Genomic DNA, 22,145 nt, shown 5'->3' on the forward strand with positions numbered 1-22,145 from the left:
GGGGGGGGGGGAAACAGTGCCCAGCTGTTCAGTATCTACCCAAGATATTTCTTTCAAAACACCTAGACTCTTTCATCATTTGTCAGTCAATAAGAGCCATAAACTTTACATAATGAAAACTTACTTGGAAATTTGGGGAGGTGCATTTGAAATAAGAAATTAGTTGCTGTTTCAGCATTTGCTAGTTTTTATGGTAGGGTTGGAAAGAGAATACTGGTTAGAGTATGAGCAGATTTCCTTTACGAAATTTCAGTGAAATCTTTAATACCTAGCCTTTTCACATTTTTTCCTACACAATATACATAATATATGAAAAATAGTAAAGCGTTTGGGTGAAAAATTCTTTTTGGAAAATCAAGAAATCCATTAATTGTAGCCTGGGTTTCATAATGGCTAAATAATTGATATTCAGCTTGTTTTTAGCTTGCAGAAGCAGACTTGTCAGTCACTGATGGAATGACCTGTTCTCTGATCAGTTTAACCATTCCCATGTGCAGCAGGCTTTTCTCTTTCCAAAAGGAAGGAAATCTCAAAGAAGGGAGTTCCCAAATCCATCAATGGGACCTGAAGACTTTTCCTCTTAATTGTAAGATAGCACTGAAATTGAGACCTAAACAAAGGCCAGCCCAAACCAATAGAGAGCTACTCAACCATTTTGGTTGGGGAAGAGACTACAGTCTTTTCTCCTTCCTTCCAGAATACTAGAATCCACATGAAGATGATCTTGGAGAGGGTCCCTGACAATCCATGAAAGCAAAGTCAAGATCACACTGAAATTCCACCTCTGTACTAAATTTTCTGAGTCATTGGTACTAGGACTTTGGGGAGCCATAGACATTCAACAGATCCTTTGGCTGAGATCCAAGATGGAAAATTGCAAATATGCTTTTGTTCGTCAACCTAAAGAATGCCTATTTACATATCCCTATATGGCCACCCCCAAAAAATCATCTATCCTTGCTGTAGTATTTGTTGTGTTTTTAATAGGTAGCCAGATATAGAGACTCCTTTTAATTTGTCTTATTTCCTTAAAATATTGTGCATATCTTATTTCTTCTCAGTAAATACAGCATGCTGTCTGGGAGAGCAGTGCTATCATGCTACTGGTCCTATGGACAGTGGCTTCCTTGGTGGGTTAGAGTTAGCTGTTCAAAGGATCTGTCATGCCTGGCTGGTTGAGACTCATGGATACACATGCTTAAAAATAGAAGTCTTTCCTCTAGATTAGGTCTTTCACATTAACTTGGAAGATGTTAAGTGTATTGGAAAAGGCCATAGGCAGACAAGGTTCCTTGGGTGAATTTGATATCTTTTATTAGACCAACCCAAATAGTTGGAGAAAAGTTATTAAGCAAGCTTGACCACACCAACTGCTGAAACTTCCTTAGCCTGATGAAGGGTTTTTGAACCCGAAAGCTTGCTTAATAACTTTTCTCCAACTATTTGGGTTGGTCTAATAAAAGATATCAAATTCACCCAAGGAACCTTGTCTGCCTATGTCCTTAGACCAACACGGCTATAACCTAAACCCTTGGAAAAGGCCAGGCTGTTGGGTACTGTATTAGAGGTTGAACTCTTGCTAAATTTTCTTAATGTGCTAGTAGATTGATCCAGCTTTTGCTAATAGAGTAAGTATAGTTTGCATCTATGGAGCTCTGCAGGTACAACATAGCAATCCTGATTATTTAGTGATCTTCAAAGCCTTTGCAGCAGCTTAGCAAAAGGACAGGAGGATGTTGCAAATATTCAGCTTCTGTTAAATACACACTGGCTGATTTGATTTAGTAGACCTATCAGCAATTAAATGGATTAATGTAGCTTTCACATTTTAGTCGACACTCCATTGGATCCTGCCCATAAATATATAAATTTTAGATATATAAGAAATATCTATGGGAGCTCATGGCTAACACTAGCTGTCATTCCCTTGGAATAAAATGTACTCCAAAAATAGTACTTGGCATTTCGATCTTTAGATTAATTACCCCTGGGTTTATATATTGGAGTACATCCTCCTAACAATTCACATTTAAGTCTAAAAGCTACTTTAATAAATTGGCATATTAATGGATTTTTTGTGGAGCAAGTTTACAGTTTTTACTGCAGAACCCTTACTTTGTATCTGACGTTGAGAAACACTCATTCATTGGGCTTCACTGTTCACTGGAGAAACTCTTATTGACCTTAGTGGAACTAGTTTGATTTTCAGCAGCACACTACTGAGTAAACCTCACTCATTAACTGAAAATTATTGCAAGTTTTCTTAAAGCCTGGATCTTAAAATGACAGAAGGAATAAGTCTTAACATTTCTCCCTCTTTTGTTTCTTTCCAGGTGGAATCGTTCATTTTGGATCAAGATGATTTGGAAAATCCAATGTTGGAGACTGCTTCTAAATTGCTTTTGTCTAGTACTGCTGATGGTGCTGACTTGAGAACAGTAGATCCAGAAACCCAAGCTAGATTAGAAGCTTTACTTGAAGCTGCAGGTAAATTGTTGCATCTCTTAAGGCTTAATCCTGCAACCCTTATTCATGAGATCCCAGTGCCTGCTTGCATAAGTACTAATCCTTATGTGTTGCTGTCCTGAAATGTAAAACATGCTGAACTTTCCAAAAGCGTGCAGGTTTTGAGGGGAGGAAGGGAGCTGATTAAAATGCATACCTTTCCAAATTCATTTTGTTACAGATAAAGGAATGTCCTGGTTATTCTGACAAAAAAAAAAAATTAAACCTTTTTTTGTTAATTTCTCAATTATTCTCAATGTGTAGGGCTTTGCTTGGAGTTGAAGTGCCTTGAACTGTAGGGCTATTGTTTCTGTACTTTCATAGCTAGAGTCCCTGCTAAGTCTTCCAGTCTATCAGCTTTGACTGTTTCCTCAATGGAAAAAGATGGCTACTCTCCTAGCTATGTAAAGTGGAATTAGAGATCAGTATCTACTGTTTACCAGCCTTTTTTTAATTCAATAGCTGTTCTGTGGTAGACAAATATTCAGTTTAACTTTTGAGTTCCTTAAACATGTTGCAAGATGTAGAGTAAGGGTTCTTATCTTTACAGCCAGGGCTGTCCCTGAGTGGGGTGTGAATCAGGGCAACTGTGCTTTGGGGGGCCCCACGGACAGTGCTGTATAGACACTGCTGCAGCCACTGCACGGCTCCGTGTTCCGGCCACTTGCCGCCAACCCCCTCTTCTTCCCCCTCCCCCACATGCTCTGGCTGCTTGTCACCCCCATGCCCCACACACCCCTAGGGACAGCTCTGTTTACAGCTTTCTGTAGAGTAAAATTCTGGGATAGTAAAGCTACTCTTATTATTATTAGAGTTTCCATTAAAAATAATGGACTCCCTCCCCAGGGGTGTGCCCTCTTCACTGGATTAGTTAGTTATGTTTGTTCCTTCCTCCCTGAACCTTGCTCTTTTTCTTGCCCCAGGAACCTTGGATTTTTTTCCTACACAATGGACCATCTTCAACAGGAGGGGTTGATGGTTCCTTTAGCTCAGTGCAAACTCTGTCTTTTTAGTTGAAGCTAACAAACTAATTGCTTTGGGAGGTGGGAGATTTGGTAGGTTTGAACCCCTCAAGATAAGGAGGGCCTAGAATCCAGGTCTCCTACATCCTGGATAAATGCTTTAGTTGCTAGGCTGTTAAGTGGTGGCATGATGGCAGAACCAAGCATTTTTTCGAATCTCTAGGTGAGAATTTGGCCTGTGAATCCCAGTCTCACTCAGGTGCCAAACTCGGGCTTCAGATTAGTCAACCAAATTCCCCCCTTCTCAGGATCAAATGTACCCCTCCTCAGGATACTAAGTGCTGCATGCCCTTCCTGAAGCACCTAACTCTTGCCACTTTAAGTATGGCAGAAGGCAGGGCAGGGTGGCACCTTAGAGACTTAGTTGATTAAGTAGTGGAAAAAAGCCCTGAGGTCCCCATATGGTTGCATCTTATTGAGATGTGTAATGGGGCAGAAGGAAAGACAGTGAGATAGTACAGGTGCCTCAGTAGCACTGAGAACATGGTTGGATAGGTTGATGATATTGCTGTGGATTATAGGCTTGTTGTTGGATCTTGTAAGTTTTGAAAGTTTTTGCTTCCTTCATCTTCTCTAAGGAGCATTTGTGATAGGCTTTATGGCCGGAAGAAATTGGTCCCCTTCTGGTCAACAGCTCTTATGCCTGGGTGGTTCTTTATGCTGTTTGTTAGTTCTGGAAGTCTGGTGCTGCTTTGTTCATGGTTGCTGTGCACAACACTGGTAAAGGTGTTCCTTAATATCCTGGAGAGAATGAAGCACAGCTTGTCATGAGTCTCTGCGATATGTAGAACTTAGTGGATTGGTCACTTTGAAATGGTATTCATCACAAAAAAGATATCTGACCATACCTGAGCAAATTATTTGTGTACGTTGATTGCAGTCCATTTCATTTGGTAAAGTGTGAAGCTCTCCATGAATAGAGAGGTAGTTAGCAATGTTAGTCTGAAGTCAAACACATAGCCAGGCAGTTAGTAGTCTCAAAGGCCCCCTCTATACATTACAGGTATGGTACAATTAATTTGTTAATTGCACAGTTAACTTGAGACCAACTACATGTGCAAAGTTGCTATCGTATCAAAAAGCTCCAGTCACTTATAAAGTTAGACCTTGAAAATGTGTACTAACTGTATAGTTGGTTGCTATCAAGCATTAATTTGTATGTGTAACAGGGTCTCCCCCGCAGCTGGGACAGTGTCAGCTGGCAGGGCTCCTAGCCACAGGAAGGCAACCCCCGAGCCCTGGGGATCATGGTTGCTGTGATCCCCAAGGCTCAGGGGTCCATGAAACCACTGGGTCCTCTCAGGGCTCTTAGTCCCAGCTGCCCCTCACCTGCGCAGCCACAACCCAGAGACTTCACAGCTAGTGAGGCTCTGGGTCCCAGCAGTGCATGGCACAGCTGGAGCCTAGAGCCCTGTCACCTGCTGGGACTCGGTCTCAGTTGTGCATGGCCCTGACAGCTGGGAGCCTCCTCAGCAAAGGGGGCTTCTGGCTGTGGGTGCGTGCTTGCCAGTGTAAGGGGAGCCTGGGACCTACCTTTTTGGCACCAAAATTCTCAGTATTGCCATGCGTAAGTATCGCCATCCCTAAAATCATTTTCCAAACATAATTGTTTAATGTATTTGGAAAGGCTTCAGCTAACCTAACAAATGAACTGAATTTAAAATTCTTTGTTACCTTCTTCCTTTTCTGATATGTATGCACTTGTAAATTGGAACAAAAGGAATAGGTAAACTATCTACCCCTGATGGTAAAGCGTTTGCAGATCCCGAGGTACTTCGTAGATTAACTTCCTCGGTCAGCTGTGCATTGGATGAAGCTGCTGCTGCACTTACCCGAATGAGAGCAGAAAGCACAGCAAATACAGGGCAGACGGACAAGTAAGTAGAACTTGACTGGGATCCTCTGTAGCCTATTCCTGCAACTTAAAATTCAGCCTTTTATGATGTCATTTTCTTTTTCTGTAATCTGATGAAACTGTTGTTTACATTGAATTGACTTCAGAATAGTTATTCTGAGCTGATGTTTTGAACTGCCCATTAAATCATTTAGCTCAAAGAATTTTCCAGATGAGGAATGTAGACCTGTTTTTGCATGCAGTACTGTGTGCTTGGAGTCAGCAGTGCTAAAAGTGTTAACATACATTTTGAGAGAGTGGTATTCATTTCATTGTCTTTATTCACGCATCATTGTAAGCATCAAAATCCAGTAAGTCTGTTTCAAGAGTATATCTTTTTCCTTCAAGAAACAATGACTCCTGAAAGCAGTGGACTGATGAAATGCTATTTTATTGTTCATTTTCTTAGGGTTCTTTTAAGTAGCTATCTAATCATAAATTGACTAGTTTGGGAAATAAATAAATAAGAGGGTTGGGGAATGATCAAGACCCTTCTATGGTCTTTTTTCCACTTTCATAGTTTCATACTTTCTTTGTTGGTAGGGTTGGAAGGGACCTAAGCAGGTCATCAAGTCTGACCCCTGCCATGAGCAGGAAAGAATACTGGGGTCAAATGACCACAGCAAGGTGATTGTCTAGCCTCCTTTTGAAGATCCCCAGGGTGGGGGCGAGCACCACTTCCCTAGGAAGTTGGTTCCAGCTCCTAGCCGCCCTAACTATGAAGTAGTGCCTCCTGATGTCTAGCTTGAACTTACTCGCAGTCAGCTTATGGCCGTTACTCCGTGTAACTCCTGGTAGTTCTCAGGGGAACAGGGACTTTCCCTTTGCCTGCTGGTCCCCCTTGGCAAGTTTGTAGATGGCCACCAGATACCCTCTCAGCCTTCTTTTGTGTAGGCTGAACAGGTTCATGTCCCGTAGTCTCACCTCATAGGGCCTACCTTGCTGCCCCCTGATCATGCGAGTGGCCCTCCTCTGGACCCTCTCTATGCTATCCACATCCCTCCTGAAGTGCAGCGCCCAGAACTGGATTCAGTACTCCAACTGCGGCCTGACCAATGTCGCATAGGGGGGGAGGATCACCTCCTTGGACCTGCTCGTGATGCATCTATGGATGCATGAGAAGGTGTGGTTAGCTTTCCTGACTGTGTCCCCACATTGGTGGCCCATATTCATCTTGGAATCAATAGTGACTCCAAGATCCTTTTCTGCCTCTATGCTGACAAGAAGGGAGTTCCCTAGCCTGTAGGTATGCTGCTGGTTTTTCCTCCCCAGGTGCAATACCTTGCACTTGTCCATATTGAGAGAGAAGGATGGTTTTATGGGGAAAAGACACTGGACTGGGACTCCAGACCTGAATTCAATTCTCAGCTCTGCCACACTGGACCTTGGGCAGGTCACTGAACCTGTTCCTTGTATCTCAATCTTTTACTAGTAGATTAATTCACTTTCTCCTGTCCTTTGTCTGTGGTAGCTATTTAAAATGCAAGCTCTTCAGTGTTCTTAACTGTTCATGCAGCATCTTGCTCGATAAAGCCATTACATGGGTTTAAGGCCTACTGATGCTACTGTCTTACAAGTTGCTGATTTTCATTTCTATCTCAAAATACTGAACACCTTCAAAATACATTTTAAGTGCGCACGGGGGGTGGTAAGTAGACATGGATCAAAGCATGTTAGCTTTTTTTTCTGTTAACCACATGAAATGACTTGTATTGCAAGCTAGTTAATTTGCCAATATTAAAATTGGTTGTTACGAGTATCATTAGAGAAATGGAAACAAAATTGAGAGCTAATGTGAATGATCAGTGTTGGAAAATATATTTCAATTTTTGTATTACGAGACCAAGGCCCTGTTGTGCTGAGAACTGTATTCTAAGCTAATCCTTGCCCTTAAGAGCTTAGTTTCAATAGACAAAGCACACAAAAGGTTTGTAACTATGTGAAGATTTATAAATCTGTTGTTATCTGATCTGTGTATAGCTATTTCATTTTTTGGGGTGGAATTTTGTTGGAAGGTGACTAAGATAAGGCAAAGGAAGGGGAAAAGGAGGTTGGATGAAGGAGAGGAGAGGAAGATGGTTAATTTTTCTGTTCCAAGTATTCTGTATATTAAGAAACAAAATGCCGTCACTTTTTATTTTTATCTCATTGGGGTGATTGTGTTTACTAGTGGGAAGACAGAAGATATCATGATCTAGTGCTGATATAATCTTCACTATGTCTTTGCTGGCAAGACTTCATTTAAAAAAAAAAATGGCACCAGAAAGACCTAGCAGTGACAATGGACAGGAAATTAGAGAAACATTTGTAATGCAGTATGCTGACAGAAGGGCTGTCTCAGGCCACCACTGACCTATCGTTTGGTTTTAGGCAGTGCTACAAAGATATGACAGACTGAAATGTTCAGCAAATAACTGAAATCTTTAAAAATGGGAGAGATGAGACTGAGTAATGATCAAAGGCTGATTAAAGCAGAGGCAGTTGCATTATTAGGGGGAAAAACCCCAATTCTGTGGCTAAATGATACCCTAAAGATCTTGATGGCAGGAAACAAGATGTCAAACAAAGCTTGGTTAGAATGGTGCATCATAGATACCTCTTAATTATTAATGCATCCAAACTGCGTTACAAGCAGGTGTGATTTAGTATAGTCTTCTTTCACTCCAGGTCTGCATATGTAAGGGTGCAAAGCATGGAAAACTTTCGATGGTGAATAGTCTCCTTAAGTGAGCCATAATTTCTTTACCGTTTAAAGCTTAGTCTCTCTCCATTTTCTGAAGATGCTTTTTACCTTACTAGCCGCAGTTTGGCAGAAGCTTGCTCAGAAGGAGATGTAAATGCTGTACGAAAGTTGCTAATAGAAGGGCGAAGCGTGAATGAGCATACAGAAGAAGGGGAAAGCCTTCTTTGTTTAGCCTGCTCAGCTGGATATTACGAGCTTGCACAGGTTAGTTTCCGATGATATTTTTTATGTATAATATTACTGACTAGTCTGTGTAGTATAAAAGTCAGGGGAGAATGTCAGTTGCATAACCATTACCATATTTACCTGAATCCAAGATGACTTGGAATTTAAGGTGACACCCCAATTAGATTCTGTACATGGAATATTATAATTTGTGGGTTGTCTTAAACTGCCTCCCCCACAAATGCTGTGGGGTGGAGATGAGCGGTTGAGGAGGGGCAGGCTTCCTCACCCTCCACTTCTTGCCTCTTCTCCATTCCCTGGGCCTGCCCTTCTGCTGCCTGTTTCCCCTGGCCCTTCCCCTGGCTGCAGCCCCTTGCCCCATCTACGCGCGCACACATGCTCACATGCCGACACATGCATACACATGCGTGTGCATGTACCTGCTGGTGGCAGCTCCAGCCTCAGCCAGAGCAGCAGCAGCTCAACCCAGAGCCCTGACTGGAGCTAGAGCTGCAGCAGCTGCCTGCCTTGGGCCAGTACTTCAGTCAAAGACAAAGCTTTTCATCCTTTGTGTTGAATGGAGGAAAAAATCCCATGTTGCATTCAAATGTATACAGTAATTTATTTTTGACAAATGAAAACTCTGCCTACCTAAGTGAATTTTGCATTGCTAATAGACATTATCTTTCGTTTCCAAAGTACTGTAGATCTTTATATGACGTACTTTGTTCACAAAATGGGATTTTTCAGAATCTTAAACATCATGACAAGATTTTATTAGGTTCTTTTAAGCTTACAGTAATATTTTATTGCCCTTTCGTCCGAAGGTTCTTCTGGCAATGCATGCAAATGTGGAGGACCGAGGTATTAAAGGAGATATAACGCCTTTAATGGCTGCTGCTAATGGTGGACATGTCAAAATTGTAAAGTTGCTGCTAGCTCATGGTGCTGATGTCAATGCACAGTCATCAACAGGTACTAACCATGCCACAGTAAAACTTAAAATCAATGTTATTATGATCATAAGTGAATAATGAACATTTAAGACTTTGAATGAGAGTTTCTGATGGACATTCAGATTTTCTTTGTAGTTTATTCACTATTTAATATTCTGTTTAAGTGGGTTTGTAGCAGGCTGTGCACATCAGATTGTAGCAGGCTGTGGGCTTGCAAGGGGCTATAGCCCAGAAGTAGGGAGTGAAACCTGATTTTAGGCCTGCCTAGGAGGACTGAACCAACTGATAAGAATAATTTGCTAAGAGAGTAAAGGACAGACAGACAGATGTGCTAGGCTAGTGGCTGCAACACCAGGCTGGAGCACTTTCTCAGGGTCTGGGAAGAACCCAAAAAGGCTCCCAGGGGGAAGGGAACAAAGGGGAGGGAGACAGAGAGAGTGGTGCTAGGCTAGCGGCTGCGACACTGGGGCCAGGGCACTTGCTTGGGGTCTGGAAAGAGACCCCGGGGCTATGAGGCTGGAAGCAGCAGCACTACACCAGGAAACTCATTCCAGAGGGAGAAAAGGAAGACGGGTGCTGAGAGAGCAGCAGTCAGAAGTCTCAGGACTGTGAGTTAATCTTTTATGGACCATATTTATGTTTGTTTATTGATCTGACGATTTATGTTTGTGGTGTTTCCCATGAGGCAAGAGTGCCCAGGAAAACAAAGAACTGTGCTGATTTGTATGTAGCTTCCATTTTTTTCTTTGAGAAACAAATACAAGATAACTCCAGATCTCGTCAGTAGGGCTAGTCTGAAATCTGAATACTGCCTTTTTTACTCCATCTTCATTTGCAGATGTTGGATCGCAACATGCAGTTTCCAAAACTGAACAACATGTCCTGCACTTGTTAGGCAGAAACTTAATTTTGAAAGGATGTCTATCAACCGCCTTGGCTGTTCTTCATGGCCAAAATTAGCAGGAACCCAATGGCAACCCAGTAGGGGAGGTGGTGGTACAGGAGAATAAGAACAAAAGTTAAAAGATGGAGAGAATTGATTATAAAGCTTGAAAGAGAAAATGGTGAGGGGAGAACCCACCCAAAAGTGGAGGGAGTAGAATAGCAAGATGCACACTAAGAACACGAGTTAAAACAAAAGGGAGGGAAGAGAAAGTGATCGTAATATTGGCACTGTGTATCATTTTCCCATTCGTCACTGGGATAGTTTGAGGCATGTTAATTTACATGCCCATGCATAGACATACTAATAAAATTAAACAAACAATAATCTTAATTCCATAATAACACCGTAACAAATCTTAAATATCAAAACATTGAAGAAGAATGGGTTGAAGGAATTGAACAAAAAACCTAGATTAAGCAATGTATGACAGAATTCCTACTGCCTTGTGCTAAGAAAATCTCAGGATTTGAGTGGCAGATGTTTTGATAGTAACATGGGTTTGAGACCCATACTTTTGAGTTCTGTGATGTGAAGGTCATTGTCTGAACCACTAGAGCACTGGTTCTTGTTAGACACAAGGCACTCCTCAGAAAATGCTAGCTCTGAACGTTCATTCATTTTTTGATTACAGTAAACTAGCAGAGCAATTCTTCTATTGCAAAGAACTCAGAAAGACCATAACAAGTTAAAATTTTTGGCTTCATGGATTCTGGTTTGAAATCTCAGGGTATTTCAGGTGACTTGTGTAGGTGTAATATTGCTAACAGTGCTAATATTGAGCTTGCAACTTGGCTATGGCTGCTGGCTAGAAGTCTGTCACCTGCTCCCCTCTCCCCAGCTGTCTGCAGTCACTCACTGAAGAGTCCTGTCCCCTCTGCAGCAAGGGAAGTGCAGATGGACCAGAGCAGCAGGCCCTTCAGCAGAGGGGATGGGAATTATGCTGCAGCTCTGTGCCACCGATTTTTACTCCTCCTCTCCCCATCCCCTTACTGCACAAGCCAGATCAGACCTCATTGCATGCTGAGGGTCACCAGCTCCTGTTCTGAAGCATTGCAGGAGCTATAGGGAGCTACACTTAAGTCAGAAAAAAAATTCCATCTACTTAAGTGCAGGTATTCACATAGGTTCTAGATTTGGCATGCCACTTGGGCAGACTGCAGTTATATATAATAAGTAAATATTTAATCTAGGATTTAGGTATTTACTGTCAGCTATTATGCAGATAATAAAATTGAAGTATTTCTTTCTTGAGCAATCTTCAATAAGGTGTTTCTTATTCATAAGTGTCAGAGACTATGCATCTAAAAAGTAGTGGCATAGTACTTGTACTTTGGGGATATTGATCTGTTTGATTTTTCTCTAGTGCTTTTTTTCTGTAAAAGTGTGAAGGGAGTGATAAGTGCCTGAAAAATCCAACTCATTGAGCAGATTCAGAAGTGAAACTCAGCTATGAAAAAAATCTAATAACAAATATGGAGACATTAATAAATCTATTCAAAAAAGTATTTTGAACACAATTTGGGTACTTTCTAGTATTTTTTTGCAAACCGGCTTTGTTCTTTTCTGGCACAGATTTGCTGGACATGTGGTGAGTGTAAGACGGTGTTTGGTTTCACTGCCCTTTGCAATTCTGCCATATTTTATATTCACATCTAATCTGTTTCAATTAATAATTTCATATATCTTTTTTGTTGCTGTATTTTAAGAAGAAAAATCTGTTTTCCTCTTAAACTTCAAGAGTTCTCAACCAGTTTTAGACTAACCAAGGTATGAATGATGCTGTTGAAATAATCTTTTGAGAAACAGGTCACTGTCAACAAACTACCAATGAACACTGTGAAACTAAAACTTACATTATCAATTGTTGTTAGAAAGTAGCTTATCTTTATCACTGCTGTTAATCATGGAGTGTTCATACTGGTGCATTCATTGAGACACAATGAACATATATTATTAATGTGTGTGCACTGATTCTAGCTCTTGTAAAATCTAGTCACAGAAAACTAACTTCTTGATATTATATTTTGCTGTTATGCAAAAAATTATTGAAAGTCATGCAGGGTGGCACCTTAGTGACTAACTAGTTCAGAGAGGCATGAGCTTCTTTAGGCAGCAGCTTCCAAAATACTTAAATTATTGAATTTATAAGAGATCTAATGTGAGCTTTCCTTCGTGCATAGCTGTTTCTCTTCATTGAAACTGTCAGATTTAATTGGAATTGTGAAACTGATATTCTTCAATGTGAATATAGTTCATGGCAGTAATTGTACATTTGTATGGCATTAAATAGGGGCGATTTTAATTTTTTTCAGGACTTCAAGCCATGGTTTAGCATTTCAATCTATTGGCATTGTTACATGTAAGAGAAGATGTGTTTTAATCCTACTGTTTTTTGAGTTGCACCTGAAAAATCTTTTGCCTGCTGTTTTTAAAGAATTGCCTTCATATTAGCATGTTGAAATGAGGCTGAGGATGAATTTCAAGTTTGGGCAGTATCTCTAACTCATTGTCTTTTCTTATTTTCTTCCCCTCTCCCCCTTTGTATTAGGCAACACAGCACTTACATATGCCTGTGCTGGGGGCTATGTAGATGTTGTGAAAGTATTGTTGGAATCGGGTGCTAGTATTGAGGACCATAATGAAAATGGTCATACTCCTCTTATGGAAGCAGGAAGTGCTGGCCACGTGGAAGTAGCCAGAGTGCTGTTAGAAAATGGAGCAGGAATCAATACGCATTCCAATGAATTTAAGGAGAGTGCTCTCACATTGGCCTGTTATAAAGGTGAAGTATTGAGGTCTTTACTTATTTGCCAGAATTTTTATAAACAGTTTCCTTAAACCTTGATGTTCAGCACAAAAAATAATTAAAAGGTTATAAGGTAAATATATATTTTGTGCAGATTCTCTAACCCTATTTAGCGTCTTGTTACATTGATAGCGCCATTAAATTTAATTTGACCACATAAGGTGCTAATTAGTGTATGGATATTAGTCTCGACCTAAATTTATACTGTAGGTTTACCCGAGGTTTTAAGTCTTTCTTACTCCATCAGTGAAATGGTTAGTGAAATACATGTGTTTTGTGCAGTAAATATAATATCCAACTTCTAAAATGAGAGTTCATTAATAAAATATGGCAAAGATCTGGCACTGTACAATGAATGTCAGTTTAATTTTCTATAAAATAGAGGTGGGGGGACTGAGTCACAGAACTAAAGTGGCTTGCTCAAGATGACAGAGCCTGAGGGTGACAAGGCATAAATAGACCTCAGGTCTCTAATATTCTGCTCTGCTTGTCCATGTTGCCTGTTCGTTATCAAGCAACAGGGTTGCCAACTGGACTGAAGCTATTTTGGGAGATTTTTTTTCCCCCAACATAACATAATGTCATTAATTGTACTGTTCAACCCTTTCGCAATATCAGTCTCCCAGATGGCTTTCAGTAGTCACTGGGAGATAGATGCTGGTCCTGGTAGATTCCCGGCCAATCCGGGAGGGTTCGCAACCCTATCGGGCAACTACCTTAGATTATGCAGGCGTAGAGTAAAAATCTTCTGGGCTTCTTTGGGTATGGAAAATGTATACTTGGAACAGCTTAAAGGGGGGCGGAGAGAGCTCCTGCTCCAGCCTTCACAGCAGGTGGTAAAACTGTAGCAGTACAAGTGTAGCCAACCATCTCAGAGCCTGCTTCATCCAGGATCAAAGTACGGGCAGTTTAGCTCACTTGCATCTATCTCTGTTGGATCCTGCACGTGTAATGGTTACAGCATAACAGCTTTGGTTTGCCCCCAAGTAAGGTTGCTCCATGTGTTCATTTGCCCATACCCTGTTTTAGAACTAATACAGTCCTGGCAATACAGTTGCATAACTTTGGCTCAAGCCAGAAAGTAGCCATCTTCACAAGTATTTCAAGAATTTGAAATGTGCAGGTCCCTTTACTTCGTGATCTGTTTACCAGGAAGCTGCTGTTCTGGAGATGTTATCATAATGTTAGTTGCCTAACAGCCTGTTAAATTCAGCCTAGCTCTGCATATACAGCAGGGGTGGGCAAAGTATGGCCATAGGCCAAATCCAGCCCACCAACAGATTCAATCTGGCCCATGGGTGGACGGCTGCCAACTCGCTGGATGTGGCCCATGGGGTCATGGTGTCAGCAGTGATGAGCAGTGGTGTCAGCTGTGGGCACTGCGGACAGGTTCAGTCGCTCAGATACAGAACCTGCCAGCGGCCATCCACAGCTGACCCACTGCCTTCCTGGTGTGGTAGAAGCTCCCACCAGAGCACTGATCCAGAACCTGCCAGTGGCATCAACCACGGTCCCAGGCAGGAGCTGCTGCCACACAGGGCGGGTGTCAAGGTCTTGCTCTGTCTGTCTCTCTCTGTCACTTCTCTTCTCCCTCCCTCCCCTTTCCTCCAGAATCTGGCCGAAACTGTTGTTCATCAGGAGCCCCAACACTCAGCCGTGGGCCCAGGCAGGAGCTGCTGCCATTCCGGGCAGGTGTCAGCATTAGCTGTGACACTGCTGGCAGGTTCTGCCGCTAGGCAGCAGCTTCTGCCTGGGTTCACAGCTGTGTAGAAAGACAAAGTGAAAGAGACAGAGATTGCTGTGGCCCTCAACAGGTCCCCAGAACTCATTAAGTGGCCCTTCAGCTGAAATAACTGCCCACCCCGATACATAGCAACCATCTTTTGTAATATGGTCACGGTACATTAACTGCTACTCAGCAGTATTATGTCCATAATGTTCATGATAAGCATTCTGGTAGATTAAAATGCTCAGGAATTATTTTGTATTAAAGTAAACAATTCTTATTTAAGTAACTTGAATTTGTGCCATTTAACTTCCTTGTATCATATTGAACTTATATCTGTACTTGTGCAGTATTTTAGTGATTATCATGGGCCGTGACACTATTTACAGTAAATGTTGCCTAACTGTTTGCTCTTGCTTATAATGCAAAAGGTGGAAACTATTGCCTTCAGAGGTATTTTTCCTTTTTTCTTAATGTAATAAGTTGGCTGTGCCCGGATCCTGGTTGCATATTTTAAACGGGACCTTCCACTGTATGTTAATCTGTGAATAGACAGATAAAAATGACAAATGTCTTGTTGAAAGTGGTGTGAGGTGATGTTAATACTGGGTATTTTTGATTTAGGCCATTTAGAAATGGTGAGGTTTCTGCTGGAGGCAGGTGCAGACCAGGAGCACAAAACAGATGAGATGCATACTGCTTTAATGGAGGCTTGCATGGTAAGAGACACATTATTATAGCTTGGAAGCATATATAGCATTTGTTCAGCTATTGGAGAAGATCCACAAGACAGTAATCCCTTCCAATTTTTGCTACAAAATCCAACTTAAAAATGAGCAAATGCAGTATCATTTGGAAGTAGTGTTTGGTTTTTTTTATACTCTTGCTTGATGGCCCTCTGGATGGTGAAGAAAGGAAACATGGTTAAAAATAAGATTTTAAAATAAATAATGTAAAAGAACACTCATTTTATGTCTCTCACTAGTAATGGTCTGTGCTATTTCCACTTCAGGCCTTCTCTGTAGTGGTGATGGTCTCTACTACATACATACCTCATAGGCCAGGCTCTAAAAAAAAAAAAAAAAAAAAAAAAAGGATGATTTTTTTTTTTTTTTAAGGCCATTTCAAGGAAAATCTTCCTAAAGAACGTACTGAAATAAGTGAGTAGTACTGAACTGTACTTCACTTTCAGGTTTATATATTGCTACAGTAACTGACTTTAAATATAAAGCTCTTCTTTCATGGCGACTGTTAAATTTTCATACAGGAAACTAAATTGTAATAATTTGAACTGAACTTTCTCAGTGGCCTTGCTAATACATACATATAACAGAAGTTTAAAATATAGTTCTCTTACATTTAAAACTTGCATGCTAAACATGCCTGATCTCGGCTATTGGAGGCACGCAACGTGAGTTGCTATAGTTTAGGGAAGAGATCAGCAATTGAATCTGGCGTGTGGAGTTAGAGCAGTGGTTCTCAACCTTTTTTGAACCAGGACCCATTTGTAAATATTGATGACCAGTCCTGACCCAGTGCCCTTCACTCCCGACCCACTGCCCCCAGTCCCCCAGTGTGTGGGGCGGGGGGTAGGTATGTGGGAGGCATGGGGGACCCCAAGCAGCCTCTTGCAGGCTGGAACTCTGCCAGCCTGTAAAGGAAAAGACACAGTAACCCACATTTTTCTCTTTTAAAGGAGAATCCATTTTTAAAGTTTGTTCACAACTTTCATATATTATTGCAACACACTTTTTCATTGGAACCCACAACTTGAGAAACAATGAGTTAGAGGACTTCACCTGAGTCTGTGCTGGTGTTTGTACTGGAACTAGGCAGCAAGGCACTGCTCCCTTGCATCTGACCTTTTTTCCTCCCCTTCCTGTCACTGCCACATACACTTGCTTCAGCAGGGCTTTGGCCCTGTTCCAGCCTGGTAGCAGCTGTTGCAGTGATGGTGGCTCTGACCAGAGCCTGTGCCAGAGCTGCTGCGGCCATTGTTGCTGCTACTGGGACAGCTGGGGTCAGCTCCATGCCCCAGGCTGGAGTGTGGCCAGAATTGTGCTGGTGCCAGAGCAAGGGTAAACGGTGGGATGGGGGCAGAGGCTGGGAGTGGAAGGGGGCAAGACGGGCAGAATTAGTTGTGGGGGGGACAAAATTGGTTGGGGGGGACAGGCAAGAAGGGGGCTAGGTGGGGGCAGGTACCAGGGGGTGGGAGGGGAGGGGCCAGGAAGTTCTGGCATGGGTGTCAGCAGGTGGCAGGGTGGGCAGGTGCTAATTTCGGGGGGAGGCAGAAGGGGGGTTGCAAGGGATGGGGAAGAACGGGCTGCAAGGGGCAGGAATCAAGCTGCTAGACTCCCCCACTGCTTGCCCCTCCAGTGCCTCTCCCCACCTTCTTCCCCACGATCACTGCTTTTCCCCACTGCAGCAGTGGGGGGAAATTAATTTAAAATGATCCTCCAAAAATTAGATTATATGGAAAATGAAAACAAATTTATAATTTTTCCTCGTATAGAATCTTAATAATTAGGGGATCATCTTAGATTTAGGTCAATGTGTTAACTTTAAAGCTGAATTAAATGGATTAAAAGGTTGGAGGAACAATAAAAAAAGATGCAAGGTACAACACAATTCTAAGTTAGGAATGAATAGGGGATTTCTTTTGCTACACTGTCCAGGAAGTCAGTGTTTGTCATCATTACACCCTTGCTTTCTTTCTTAATTTGTCTTTTTTTAAAAGAAATGCCATCAGAACAGAAGTTGAAGCATAGTCCGAGTTGACAAAACTTAACAAGTATATTGGGTACTTCCCTTGGCTAGGGGACCATCAAGATAGCAATTTGCTGAGAATATACCCTGGTAGAGTTGCACAGAAATTAGGAAATTGAAGATGTAAATTTTACACATATTAATGCTGCTAGATGATTATTTTAAGCTTAATTTATGATGAAGGTTATCAATGCTCTTGTATCGGGATTTTTTTAAGATGTCTGTAAATTAAATCTTGGATTCTAGCAATTTTCACATTAGTTTAGCTCAACAATTTGTAATATTTTGACTGTTTCACATATTCTAGCAGCAGCTCATAAATACAATTTATTGATAAATTTTAGTTTATTTGAGATACAGATGCTAGTTATATTAAGCAGTTGTATAACACCTTATTTATATGAATTGCCACCCTGAGGAATCCCAGATTTTAAATCCTTTGCATCATAGCTTTGCTTTCATTGTATTTTTGTAGTATTCTGGGCTTTGGCTCTTGGATTCTTCTTGGATCCTGTGATTCATGCATGTATATGCCCCTTCCCCTTTCTCCTCAGCTCTTTGGAAGGTGTTCAGGGAGGATAGTTTTCTTGTATAGAAAATTCTCTTTTGGATATTTACAGAAATAGTTCTGGATCTTTTACATTGTTATTGACAGGGATTCTGGTTTTCTTTGTTTAAAAATTGCAAATTCTCTGATAAAGAATCCCAGATTCTCTGATTAACCCCTCTTCCAAAATATATGTTCTTTCACGATTAAAATGACATGCCACTTATATATGAGAGTGTGTGTGTGTATATTTAAAATATACATATCAGTTGAATACGATGTTTTATTGATATATTTACAATTTTAAAGCAATTTGAAAAGCTACCAGTGCCTCAATCATTATAATAAAATAAGTTCTAAATACGTATATATCTTGGTGTTTGATCTTGGTTCTTTTTATCATGGAAAAATCAGAGCTGCTTCTGCCGCCTTTGCTTACCATAATGTGGGTCAAGTTTGCAGGTGTCCCCCCAGCTCCTTTGTGGTGCTGAGCAGCCCTGATATGCTAATGTCCTGCCCATATCCCTGGCCCTGCCATTGCCCCTCACTCCCAGCACTGCCAGTGTCCCTTACTCCCAACCAAGTTCCTCCCCCCCTAATGCCCCTCATTTCCACGTCACAATTTCCTGTCCCTGCCGGTGCTCCTTACTCTCGCCTTGCAGTCCCCCCACCCCTGCTGGGGGTTGGGGTGTGGGCTGAGAGTGAGGGGCAATGGCAGGGCCAGGGATATGGGCAGGACATTAGCATTTCAGGACTGCTCAGCACCACAAAGGAGCTGGGGAGACACCTGCAAGCTGGACCCACGTTATGGTGAGCAAAGAAGGCAGAAGGAGCTCTGATTTTTTCCATGATAAAAAGAACCAAGATCAAACACCAAGATATATACATATTTAGAACTTATTTTATTATAATGATTGAGGCACTGGTAGCTTTCCAAATTTCTAAATTTGTGGTATACTTAACCATGTAATCTATCTGGTAGAAAGGAAGGTAATTGTTACTCAGCTAGAACTGTTCTACCACTTAAGGGAGCCTTTGAATCATTAGAGTAGGCATTCCTTTTCTTCATTTTTTTTTCTTTCTTTTTTCTCACAACAAACCTTAACCAGCTCCTTGATGGGCCTTTGTCAGGGACCAAGTTTATGAAGGTAAGAAATGCTAGGCCCTTTGCCCATAGTCAACTCCCTTGAGTGGCCTCCATGGGGTGGGAGGGCAGGGGTAAGCCCTGGACCTTTTTAACTTCGAGGGGATAGCTCACATAGCCTATCGATACATAGGCAAGGGATGTAGGGATGAAAGATATGGTTGTTCAGGTGTGGCCATGATATTAGTAAGGAAAGCTGGGTGAGCAGCTTCCTAGAGCACTTTCAAAAACTTGCTGCCCAAACCTTTAAAAATAACTATTCCTTAACTCAATTTTTCGGAAGAATTAGTAGTCATCTTTCCCCAATCTAAGAAGGCTACAGTCTCCTGAGTACTATTACACTTGGTACAGGGGTGTAGGTTGTAGCCGTGTTGGTCTAAGGACTTAGGCAGACAAGGTTCTTTGGGTGAATCTGATATCTTTTATTAGACCAACTTAAATAGTTGGAAAACAATTATTGTTTTCTAACTATTTAAGTTGATCTAATAAAAGATATCAGATTCACCCAAAGAACCTTGTCTGCCATTATACTTGGTATGTATTCTAGAACAGTGGTTCTCAACCTTTTTCACACTGGTACCTATTAGCATAACTATCATCTTGCTGTGACACACACCTTCCCGGTCCCCAACACAGTGTCTGTCTCCTTCCCCCTCCCTGCTTCCCCTCCAGTTGCTGTGTCCGGCCCCCTCCCTCTCCCACTGCTTTACTGCTGTGCTGTTTGCTCACCTCTTTTCCCCCCCCACCCCCCCCCCACTCCATGCAGCCTTGCATCATTTCCCACAGACCTCCCCACGACTCTAAAATCTTCTTGCAACTCACTTTTGGGTCACGGCCCACGGGTTGAGAAACACTGTTTTAAGCACAAATGTGGCATCTACAGGTTCTCTATAAGAAACTGTCTAACCTTTCTCTTAAATGCCAGTAAGCCTTTCTGAATAAGGGATTTTCTCTAAGTAAAATTGCACTGATTTAACTTAAGTGTGCTTACTGAAAAAAAATCCAACTTCCATATTTATTTACCTTGTACTTGTACATTTATCAGGCCAAGCTGACAATATCAACAAGGTTTAAACCAATCAGTGTTCATAAAAAAAAAAATGCTTTGATTTATCTTAATTGTAGGTATAAGGAAATCCGTAAATACCTTTAGTTACATTGGTAAAATTGTTGTGTGTTGAGCAAGCTGTAGTTACATTTACAACCGAACAGGAGCTTTAGAGTCTCTTGGATTTTCTCACGTTACTTTAACAGTATGTCCTTACATTGCAAGGTTCATTAAACCAGTGGCAAAACTGTGTTTCAGTTGACACGCAGTGAGCTTGAGCCGGGGTGGTCAACCTGTGGCATGAGTGCCACAAGTGGCACAGGCAGCTTCTGTGGGTTGCAACAAATTGGGGAGAAGACAGGCAGTGAAGCGACAGAGAAAGCAAAGCAGCAAATTGGCCAGGGTAGTACAGGGAAGAAAGCAGAAAGAACATCAGATCAGGCAGGGGAAGGACTGGAGTGGCATTTGGGGAGAGCTAATGCTTGACCTACCTGCCAGAAAGTTCGGCCCTCGCTGGTTCAGACCATTCAGGCCTTGTCTGTTATAAAGTTCTGCATAGCTATAGCAAATAGGAATATAGCTGATGTATCTGTGCTAGCAAATCATTTGTCTTTCAGGGAGGCTTGGGTTTTGTAATGGTGCCAATTTAGTTAAACCGGTAGTTATCCCATAGTGAGTAGATTAAGCCTCAGTCTGGTCTTCAAAAATGGTCTGTCTCTGACTCTTTGAAGCATAATTTTTCTTCCTTGCTGCAAACAGAGAATTTCTGATATCTTATTAGATCAGCTTAGGACAGGTAAGCAGGCTTTGGCCAGCTCTTGCAGTTAAAGAACCTTTCCCATGATTATTCCTGGATGAATAAGATTCTTCTGTATATACAGCCCAAGAGTTTTTCCCAAAAGTAGTGTTGCAGTTTTACTTTAACTAGGACATCATCCTGCCTTTTAGATGTCCCAGATCTTATTATTCAAAGGAAATCAAGTTTGCCTCCCTGGATGTCAGAAAGGGTATAAGATACTATTTACACATGATTAAGTCCTTTAATATGTCAGACAAGCAGTTTTTATACTTTATTTGCAAAAAGAACCTCTAAGGCAGTGAGTTTCTAGCTGAGTGAAAATGGCAGTCACTGATTTAATTAAGAGCAGGCAAAACTTCATCAGGAAACAAGGTGTACTTGAGTAGGTGGCTGATAATATCAAAGAAGCTTGGTTCTCCTGGGAGACAACTGCTCTACCCATATGATACTTGGTACTACCGCTTTTTTTTAAAATCAGAAGGTCTCAAAGCTGGAGCTAAAGCGCTGCATGTATGGTGTCATCTCTGAAATTTCCTGGCTTTTACATTTGCACGGTCACTTGGACGATGATGCCTTAGATCAGGGGTTTTGCACCTTTTTTTAACAAATGTACTCCTTCTGTCTCAAAGTTTGAGCTCGTGTACCCCTTTATATTAAAATTATTTAGGGGGCTGTGCACGTGACCTCCCTCCCCCGGGGGCAGGTGAGTCTGTGGGGGAGGGGAAAGGGCCATGGGAGGGCCAAATCGAGGCCCCCATGGTGAGGAAGGGAGTGGGGCACAGGCAGGGGCAGGGATTGGGGTGAATGGGGCCCTGGCTGGGCCAGGTCTTGGAACAGTCGAAGCCCGGGCGGCTTGTCCAGGCATGCAGGGAGGCTCCCGCCACTGTGTGCACCCTGGTACAAGCCTGGGGGGCATATTCCCCCCGATCTGTGCGTGGGGTAGAGGTGGCTGCCACCGCGCACTGGGCTTTGCGCGCTGCTGCAGCTGCCCTGGGAGCCACTTATGTCCTGTGCACAGGTCAGGGGGGCACATGCCCCTCAGGCCTCTGCTGGGGTGCATGCAGTGGTGGGGGGTGTC

General features: G+C 42.1%; 1 protein-coding gene across 9 annotated transcripts in view; it reads left to right on the forward strand.

The window, feature by feature from the left end:
* The window catches only part of ANKRD17 (ankyrin repeat domain 17), a 137,965-nt gene that overhangs the window by 51,716 nt on the left and 64,104 nt on the right, over positions 1-22,145 (forward strand). For 5 of the 9 annotated variants that reach the window (XM_025198058.1, XM_025198057.1, XM_025198060.1 and 2 more), the window contains exons 2-8: positions 2,334-2,487; positions 5,248-5,404; positions 8,221-8,368; positions 9,157-9,304; positions 12,780-13,013; positions 15,388-15,482; positions 19,186-19,224. In XM_025198058.1, coding sequence (XP_025053843.1) covers positions 2,334-2,487; positions 5,248-5,404; positions 8,221-8,368; positions 9,157-9,304; positions 12,780-13,013; positions 15,388-15,482; positions 19,186-19,224 — 975 coding nt within the window. The remainder of the gene's footprint in view (positions 1-2,333; positions 2,488-5,247; positions 5,405-8,220; positions 8,369-9,156; positions 9,305-12,779; positions 13,014-15,387; positions 15,483-19,185; positions 19,225-22,145) is intronic. The other 4 variants (XM_006018767.3, XM_006018766.3, XM_006018768.3 and 1 more) reach the window with 2 other exon arrangements.

Source organism: Alligator sinensis, unplaced genomic scaffold (assembly GCF_000455745.1).
Source record: "Alligator sinensis unplaced genomic scaffold, ASM45574v1 scaffold222_1, whole genome shotgun sequence".
In the NCBI taxonomy this organism is placed as follows: Eukaryota; Metazoa; Chordata; order Crocodylia; family Alligatoridae; genus Alligator; species Alligator sinensis.